This window comes from Leptonychotes weddellii, unplaced genomic scaffold (genome assembly GCF_054177405.1).
Source record: "Leptonychotes weddellii isolate Sample4059 unplaced genomic scaffold, ASM5417740v2 HiC_scaffold_6101, whole genome shotgun sequence".
NCBI lineage: Eukaryota > Metazoa > Chordata > Mammalia > Carnivora > Phocidae > Leptonychotes > Leptonychotes weddellii.
In genome coordinates this window covers 1-9,631 of record NW_028029566.1, presented here as the reverse complement: position 1 = coordinate 9,631, position 9,631 = coordinate 1, and the positions used below count along the sequence as shown (strand labels likewise).

General features: G+C 36.7%; 1 protein-coding gene and 1 long non-coding RNA gene across 3 annotated transcripts; one reads left to right on the top strand and one right to left on the bottom strand.

Moving 5' to 3' along the window:
* Positions 1–474: 474 nt before the first annotated feature.
* On the bottom strand, positions 475–8,974 carry LOC102739622 (OTU deubiquitinase 6B). 2 transcript variants are annotated; one of them, XM_081811181.1, is made up of 4 exons: positions 8,796–8,974; positions 7,995–8,146; positions 5,437–5,517; positions 475–873 (listed from the first exon to the last, which is right to left on the bottom strand). In XM_081811181.1, the coding sequence occupies exons 1-4, from the start codon at positions 8,875–8,877 to the stop codon at positions 490–492; spliced, it is 699 nt and encodes a 232-aa protein (XP_081667307.1). In that variant the 5' UTR covers positions 8,878–8,974; the 3' UTR covers positions 475–489. The 2 variants fall into 2 exon arrangements, with proteins under 2 accessions (XP_081667307.1, XP_081667308.1); XM_081811182.1 differs by lacking the exon at positions 475–873 and adding an exon at positions 2,657–2,795 and having other exon boundaries at positions 8,796–8,971.
* A 241-nt stretch (positions 8,975–9,215) lies between these two features.
* Positions 9,216–9,620, top strand: LOC115944140 (uncharacterized). The gene is made up of 2 exons (XR_004078713.2): positions 9,216–9,349; positions 9,459–9,620. It is a non-coding gene; the product is annotated as an uncharacterized LOC115944140 (long non-coding RNA).
* Positions 9,621–9,631: the final 11 nt, after the last annotated feature.

The following is a 9,631-nucleotide window of genomic DNA, read 5'->3' as shown; positions in this document are numbered from 1 at the left end:
TTACACCTCTCCATAAATATCTTACCTTAATTACCAAAGGTATTATAAAGAATAATAAGGCAGGTTATTAACTTATTTGTTTTTGGTTTGGCAAAATCAAATTTTTCCTAAATATTATGGCTTATTGAGAAAATTAAATCTCCCAGTGTACAGGATAAAAGTAGGATTTAGCTTTCCCAATCATTCTGCTTATGGTCTTTGGGCCCTATACTTCCATAGACTAGTCAAAGCTTACCTCCCTCTATGCCCAAATTTGTGACATGTGAACTTATAAACCACAATTTTTTTCAGTAATAATAATCCTATTCCCATTTTTATCTTAAATGAAACATTAAACCACAAAATGGTCAAGTACTTAAAAGATCTTAAAGCAAAATGAACTAGTAACTATTAAAATTATAAAAAATAATTCTGCCTAAATTTTGAGATTTTTTTTCCCTCCATAAAGACTATCACGGGTTTTTCTTATTCTCAATCCCAGGAATCGTTTTATTTAACAGCAGCAACAAGACATAGTAGGAAAAAAAAAAAAAGAGACATAGTGAAGAAAAATAAATTACCTGGAGTATACATATCTCCTGTATTAGGATTTGTTAAAAACGGCAGAAAGTCTTCCACATGGCCTTGTATATACTCAGCAGTTTGACTTCTCAAGGCAGCCACAGTCAAGGGGCATTTCCGTTCTTCCAGCTGATCCTCAATGGCTCTATACATACAATGGCCATCAGATGGAATCTGTTTAATTTCCAACTGTCTAGCTGCCAGTATTTGAGCCAGTTTTTCACTTTCTAGGTGTCTAGCTCCAGTTAAGTTCTCAATTTCAGCTTCAGCTATCCTTTCTTCCCGCTCCTTTTCCAATGCAGCTTTTTTGTCCTAGGATGAGAATACAGGAAAGTTAATTTACAATAATTAGGACTATTTCACATTTATTTAGGGGATAGAAATGTAAGACTCAAAACTTTCTGCCATCTTCCTTCTCCCACAAGCATTATCATATTGATGATCTCATCACTTACAGAATGTTCTATACTATGAACTCCTTTAAGGGCAACTATCTTTCTGATCTACATGTACCCAACACCAAGCTCTGTATTAGGACCAAAAAAAGCCTTCAGATTTTTCTTTGAAGTCTATTTAAAAACTACATGACAAGTTTCTAAAAACTCTACTTACTGATTTCAAAGTACTGCCTTAAGACTGAGTTATCCTAGGCCTTAAAGCAACATCATTATCATATTTATGCCAAGCTAATCCAAGCTTTTTAACTTATCACTCAACTACTGGGGCATTAACATGTTAAATCACCAGTGAGGCATCAATATGGCAAAGCCTTTAGAAGGGTACGGGAATTCTATTTATCTAGCCTAAAGAAAAAAACTCTGTGTGTACACACACACACACAACATTTACTAAAGCACAGATTAAAAAAATCTTCTTATAAAAAATTAAAATATTACAGATAGACTGAAGTTCCCCTAAGGACCACGGCCAATTTCAATGCCTGCTCTAGAGGTCTGGTGATTTTTTTTCTAAGCATTTTAACAAATATAGATGTACTCATAAAAAAGTATGGAAAAAAATATTTTGACAAAAAATGATATCACATTACATTCTGCAACATGCTTTTCCTTATTCAAATGTCATAAGAGCTCTTCCTATGGCAACATATGCAAGGATGGTGTAGGGATAGGGCAATGAGATCTGTGACATGAAGGATGGATAGGAAGTAGAATGGGAAGGCTGGGGAAAATGAGAAAAAAAAAAAAAATCCTGACAGTTATACCAGCAAGTATCAAAGCCAAAAGCACTATATGTTTCATAGCTGAACACGGTTCATATAGCTAGAGTACCATAGAAACATGTCAAGAAATGAGGCTGGGGCAGAAAAGGTATGTATATTGTTAATATATGTTAAATCTATGCATACATAGTTTAAAAATTAGAGAGATATACACAAAATACAGTGCTTTTCTCTGGATCATAGGATTACAAAATAAGTTGTTTCCCCCCTTCACCTATCCTCCCATCCAAATCCCCTCTAGCAACCACCAGTTTGTTCTCTGTATTTAAAAGTCTGGCTTTTGTTTACAAAGTAAGTTTTGTTTTGTGTGTGCACGCGTGCACACTTTTCTGCATCTTTCTAATTCTCCATCATGAATATGTTTTACTTATATACAGATCATGAATCCTTTTCAATTTAAGAGAATAAAAATAGTTAAGTTAAATTCCACAAATCTTGATATTGGTAGCAAATTACAGTGAAGGATTTGGTAAACCAAGAAAAAGAAGGAAAAAGTAAAGATTTTCGTGTCCCCAGCTCTCATTCCTCCTTGGGGCAGAAGAAATTAATGGAAAGGCAAATTTCAACTTAATGTCACACACTTGAACTACTTGCCTGTTATGTGCCATGCTGGAACCTAAAGTGATTTGTAAATTACCTGAATAAAAAACAGTATTATCTCCCTAATAAAACATACACCTATTTAAGTTTATTCCACCCGAATCCAACCATGCCAGAAGTAACATGAACAAATTTATTTCACTGCATACCTACAACTATGTATCACAGCAGCATAAAAACCTTAAAACACAAGATGGCACTGTTACGTTTTGAAAGTCTAAAAAACATTTTCAGAGGGGAGAGGGAGAATAAGCACCTTGGATATCATCTAATCCAAAACCCCTCATTTTCCTCTGAGGAAACAGCACGCAGAAAGATTTCCAAAGGCCATACAGCTGGTTTAGAAGCAGATTGGGACCAAGGACAACACAGAGCACTCCTTCTATCCAGGCACCTAAATCAGAATAAAAGTTGGAGCAGATGGGAGCTGGAGTTAATGATGTTATATGCTAGTTACTAGATGAGTGGAATTTTATACTGTCTGCAAAACCATTTAACCCTCTAAAATACTAATCCAAGCATTTCACTTTTGCCCTCAAGCTCTGCTTCAATGTTACACAGCAATTGTGTTTTCTTTCCAGGGCACAAGGGGGGAAATTCACTGGATTCTTTTCCCAGCCATGGATAGTTTCCCAATGGCGCTAGGCACTGTGGTTTCTATAGCCCTAGTGCTAGAGATAGAATGGCAACAATTAAGTCTAATGAAAACATATATTTAAGATAAAAACAGCAATTAACTCACAAATATATTGTCAGTAAAACCAGAGTCATTTCAATATAGTAATGTAGCAAAATCATCTCTGAAGAGAAATCTTAAGAGCCGGGTACTAGTCCTGGGTTTGTATCAAACTCAGTTTGCCACTAAGGCAACTGGGCTCTCTCATTTGTAAAATAAAGAAATTGAACTAGATCTCATTCCAGCTCCCAAATTTCCTATTTTTGGAACCCAATTCTTCTAAGTTCTACTTTGGGCTCTTCCCAGCATACCAAAAAGCTTCTTCCATTGAAGCCTGCTGAATTAAAAAAATATTCCCTGTGTTTTTCTAGATTTAAAATTAGAGATTTACTCTACAATATTCCAATAATAAATCTTCATAAAGTTCTGTCAGTTTTCTTCTAAGACAGAATTGTATCTCTCCCAAAGATAAACACAATTAATTTATTGGCTTTTCATTCCTTGGTGTCTTTGGCCAGAAAAAAAAACTTTAGGTTTCATTTTCGTATATACTATAAACTTTCAAGTGTTTTCAGTTCTAGAATCCTATTAATACTATTAATATAACAAAGCAATAAAAAATTTCTGGCATTACTTCTAGGGTGTTTTCTTGCCAAGTGTTTAAGCAGCTGACTATAAAGGATACTAAATTTTTTGAGGGTATAGTTGAAAAGGTATGCATTTCAGCTATGCAGAATTTTAGGAGAAAAGTAACAAGATGTTTGAGAAAAGTAAGGGAGTTTAATTTTTTATTTGTTTTGTTGCCTAAGGGTCCAGCTGGGGATGAGTAAGATTTGATAAAGACAGGAAGGGGTTGGGACCTAGGTTTTCCAGAATTAAATAGGCTACTCTTAAGATGTATCATTTACTAAGTAGAGGTAATTCCAACAAATATTTTGTTATGCTCCTGCCAAGCAAAAATTCTGACCTTTGCTTTTGATCTATAGAAGCTAGATGACAAGTATAAGGCTCTCACAAAAAGAACACACATAAGTAGGGAGTTAAAATAGATAACCTCCAAGATACTACAAAATCTAAGTTTCATGATTCTATGGAATTCACAAACATAATATTTACTCAAGAAAATAAAATCTTACATAAGTATGAGAAATGTTTGACAACTTGCAACTTAATCAACTTTCAAACAACAACAAAAAAGATACGGTCTTGGGTTGAATTTCTAAGAGGCACACTATGCAGGACCGAACACAGTAAACAATACTACCATGTGCTGACCCACTGATTCTCCAGGCCTTGTGTTAGGGCTTTGGAAATGGTACATTATTTAATATTTACAATAACTCTATAAAGTAGGTATTATTTACTCCATTTTGTACATATGAAACTGAGGTTTAAAAAAGTTAAGAATCTTACCCAAAGCTACAATAGTAAGTGGGATATTAAAACCTTCACATGTCTGACACCAAATACCATGCCGTATTAAATTATGTACTACTAAACTACAAAATGCTAAATTAGCTTAAAAATAAACACTTAAATACTATAAAACATCAAATGTTAATAAAACAGTATTTGAGACTAAACATACTAGATTTAAACCCCTTTTTCTTTTTCCAAGTGAACAGCCCTTACCTATCTAATTTCATTCCCATAACTTTGATTTCATGAACTCACTACTTCCAACAAATCAGTTTCCTTATAGCTCTCTGATGATGCAAAATTTCATGCCCACATTTATTTTTATGCATGAGGTTTCTCCTACTCAAATATCCTATCTAATTAACTGTACTTTCTTAAAATTCCAACTCATTATATAATACTTGGCACAAATGAACTTTTCCTTCTCTGCATTTTCACTGCAACTAACCATCACGTAGATACCTGCATAATCCTGAGAATTCTGTACACCTGTGTATCTTGCTTAATTTCTAGATTCAAATCCTTGTTTCACCACTTAACACCAGTTTTTAACCAAAAGAGAATCACCTGGGCCCACAATGTGAAGATTCTAAATTATTAAGTAAATATCCTTTGCACACTCCCTTCCTATCCCTACTCTCTATGAGACCCAGAAACTGTACATGTTATTTTATACTGTTTAGACCTATTTTCTTCTCTTCAAAATGAGGATAAGAATCTACTTCACAGGATTATAATCAGGACTAAATGAGATTTCATATAATCTATAAGCCTAGCATTGTATCTGGCGCATACTAAGTGTTTAATAAATGTTAGTTCAGGTATTTGACAAGAAATTCCATCATTTTTTTTCCTATTCCCTTCGTTTATGTATACAACACCTAAGGGAGTAATAAGCATATAGCACTAACTTAATTACTTGGTGACATGACATTCATACCCGTCTCTTTTGTGCTTTTGATATCCGAGGTGGCTGATTCTCAAGAACCAAGTTTGAAATGTTAACAGCAACAGAATCTATCTGAAGGAAACAAAAGCATTACCAAGTTAATGAAAAATACTTTTAAGTTATTATTCAAAGTATTAGATTATTAAATTATTGAAAATCACACAAAAAAAGAAAATCACAGGTATGTGTAATACAACAATTCAAATTTGAATAACAGCAATAGGTACAATATTACATGAAGTGGCTTTGTCTCCTTTTTCTATTTTTAAGGGAGAATTCACCAGATTCCCAAAAAGTTTCCTTAGAGCTCTCCAAAGATAACGCTCATCCCTGCGGGCTTTCCTTCCTTGAAATTCCTATTCCGTTAATCTAAATACTTCCTATAATTATAGTGTCAACTCATTCAGCAGTTCACCCTTCCCTTCTCTAAATGCTGAGAGTACTTATAGGATATATAAGATCCTGTGTTGAGGTGTCTGAGTGGCTGTTAGTTAAGTGTCAGCCTCTTGATTTCGGCTCAGGTCATGATACCAGGTTCCACACTCAGCGGGGAGTCTGCCTGTCCCTCCCCCTCTGCTCCTCCCTCTGTGTGCATGATGCCCACGCTCGTGCTCTCTCTCTTTCTTAAATAAATAAATAAAATCTTAAAAAAAGAAAAAATAAGGTCTTGTGCTGGATTCATTACCGCCTTCATAATCTCAAATGCGGCAGGAAAGGCCTTTTCCCATCTCAATTAGCCAGAACCTGATGAACACTGTTGAGCTTTCTCTATCCTCTCCCATCTACAAACTGATAACTACAGGTAGAAAAGTTAATATATTGTTTAGATATCACAACAAATCTTAATCATCAAATGGCTATCATGTGTTTGCTGAAGTAAGAAGAAAGATGCTAGACGAACGATCAGGATTAGTACTAGTATTTTATTACTGCAAATGTAACTTAAACTAGTTTTTAGTAGGACACATGCATAAAGCATATAGAGGCCTCTCACAACAAGAGATAGCAGGCTCCAAGGCTATAACCAAATTATCAAAATATCAAAACCAAACTAAGACTTCAGAGAGTGGTTACATCAACTTTAATAAAATTAGTATCCTTATATTTTTCAGAGGAATCTGCTAAAATCTACAAACTGCCACACTGACAAGAGGCAAGATACAGAGAAGCATCTGGAAAGAAATGACATGAGAATTCAGATAGTGTCCAGAAATAAAACAAGCTTAAGTTAATGAAAAAGATAATAGGTCAAAGTAAAATGGGAGTTTGTATTTTAACAGTTGAACAATATGTAGCTTAAGAATCAAACATTTTTGTCCTTGGAAACCTAGGAAAGAAATATCAAAATTGAAAATTGGAGAGCAAATAAAACTATCTCACTAATAGAAAAGATGGGGAGATAATCAGGAATACCATGATTGTGACAACACAAACAACTGGAGCATCACACCTTGCCACTTGGAAATAAAATATGTTAAGTCATGGAAGGCCAGGATCTTAACGACTAGCTAATAAGGCTAAAGAAGATGAGATTATGTTTCATATAAAGACCACTGTAAATCAGTACAGACAAGTTGTTTTCTTGTCAACAGCAGACCAAAAATAAACCAAGTAAAACTAAGTTATGGTAGATAAAATTTTGTACAGCCATAAGAACTTTCTATCAAAAATGGAGTAAGATTATGGAGCCTGTGATCCTTGATATCCAAAATCATGTGATAAACTACCATACCACACTAAGTCATAACAGAATTCTGATTCACATCTTGGAGTAAGACAGTCCTGATTTTGAATTCTGGCTTTGGCATTTAATAGCTGGTATGAATTCAGAAGGAAATTCTTAATCCCTGAGTCTATTTCTGTCTTGAAAAATGGAATTATCTACATTTACTTCATGGGTAATAACCTCATAGTGTGTTACTATGAAAATTACATGAGAATAATGCACATATGTTAAAGTGTTTGGCACACACAATATCTATTAGCTACAATGATAAAATAAGTATTAGTTAAAACGATGACAGTATGCTCTAATTTACCCAGGAAACAAAAGTAAATTTTCATTCATTACAACTTGTTCATAAAGCACATTTTATAACCTGAACATGATTTCATATTTGCTGTCCCACTTGATTCTTAAAGAATCTTGTGCTTAAACAGCAGAAGTATTTGTATCATATTATATGTGGAGAATTTTATGCTCAGGAAGTTTAAGTAACTTTACCAAAGTTACAATACTATTTAATGGCAATTCTGGGGCTAGAAGTCTGATCTTCCAACTTCCACTTGGTGAAGCTTCCTCTGGTCCACTTTATCATTATGTTCATTTTGGGGGCAAGTACATAGTTGAAGTGTACTTTTTTTGCTGACCTCCCTTACACATTACCAAGTAAACCTGGTCACAGAAATATTAATGAAAGGTGATGCATGAGCATGATTTTGTGACTTCCTTTCCCTCTAATTTTATGATTTCATATAGTGAACAGTTTATTAGAGGTGGACAGTTGCTTTCAAAAGCTGTAGGCAAAAAGAAACAACACTTCACATACTTTACTTTCCTTAGAATTCAGCTTCACTTGCTCCAGTTCTTCTTTATGTTTCTGTTCCATTTCTGCTTCCAACTTAGCAACATCTTCAGTGAGTTGCTTCCTCCTCTTTTTGTCATTCTTGGGAACAGCATTCTTCATACCCTGAATTTTGGCTGAAAATCCACCAAAAATCATTAAGTCAACAACCCAGAGATTAAGAGGAAATGACAAATAGGGGCAATAAGGGGATGATAAGAGGAGAAGTGTGTAGACAAGTAATGATGTAAGCCAAGAAGAGTAATTACATAACAATCAGACATTTACAGAGAAGAACCGAGATGAAGGAGAGACAAAACAAACAAAAAAACCTCATTAACAAAAACGTACGTCTGTTTGGTGTGATAGGAGGAGGGGGAAAAAAATGACTCTGAGTTTTAAATCTCTCAAGCATCCCTTCTGAGTCCTCAAAACTGAGGTATTTCAAAACGCGTCCATTAGCGCCCAGTATCAGTAACTGATTAGGAACAGGAAAGGGAGACGGGAGGGGGAGAACAATCTGGGCCCAACACGAAATTCTCAGACACCAGCACCGGCTTGGCGTGGGGTAGTGGGGACGCGGTGGACCTGAGAAAAGGAAGCTTCTAAAAATCTGGCGGATTAAGGGACCACCGGGGCAGGGGATTAGGAGGGGTGAGGCCACTGGCTACTTTGGGAAAGTCTAGGAGGATCCAGATCAGAAACCTCTCGAGATTCCCTAGAACCGACCCGCCACGCGCCCTTTCCTGGATCCGAGAGATTTCTAGGTTCCCATTCCCTCGTCACCTTGCAACTCTTTCTTCTCTTTGCGATGCCTTCTCACCAGCTGCTCCTCCTCATCAAGCTCCTCCGCCAAGATTGCCTCCATGACGACCAGGTGGCCCTGCACACGCGCTGGTAGAAACCTACATCACCGTCTACCAGGCACTTTCCACCCCTCAACCTTCACCTGGGGTTCCATTGGCCGTGGCTGGGACCCAGTCCCGCCTTCGAGGCGGTACCGGATCTAAGCCGAGTCATTGGACCCAAGGGTCAGGAGATGGAATGGACGCATGCGCACTCCCATGACCCCGCTCTGATGAGGCGGGGCGGCGGGGGAGGAGCGCGACAATGCGTGGGGGTGTGGCTTGGGTCGCTGGAGTTTACTGCCTCCCGATTGGCTAGCGCGCTATAGCTCCCCAGCAATAAAGCTAAGCATCAGGCTATTGGCTCTGACGTGAGGCGTGCAGTGATGACGTGCGGGAGCCATTTTGGACGTTCATTTTCTTTTGTAAGGGGCTTCGGAAGGCTGCCTTTAATCTTTACTTTTGGTCCCGTTGCCAAGAAGAGTTGTTCGAAAGGTAAGCAAGAAGAGAACATTTCAATAAACCTGTTAATAATTACCAATGGGAATCTTTGGGCTGACTCGGTCAAGCGGTAGAGAATTAAGTTTTGTTTATTGTTTTAAAGGTCGTTAATACCTGAGTTCGGAAGAAACAGCTTATAATCGAGAAAATGCCGCCTCTTGAAACGGATATAGCAGTGGAAACCGAAGAGAGAGTAAGGTTTGATCATCATATAATACAGGAGCTTAAAGATCTATGCTCATTGATAAAGAGGGTAATGTCAGAGCGCTTGGAAAG

Excerpts from the sequence above, each read along its gene's own strand:
- LOC102739622 (XM_081811181.1), bottom strand. The coding sequence starts at position 8,877 with ATGGAGGCAATCTTGGCGGAGGAGCTTGATGAGGAGGAGCAGCTGGTG. Across the intron at positions 8,147-8,795 it reads AGAGAAGAAAGAGTTGCAAG|CCAAAATTCAGGGTATGAAG; the intron begins GTGACGAGGGAA and ends GTGGATTTTCAG. Across the intron at positions 874-5,436 it reads CAAAAGCACAAAAGAGACGG|GACAAAAAAGCTGCATTGGA; the intron begins GTATGAATGTCA and ends TTCTCATCCTAG.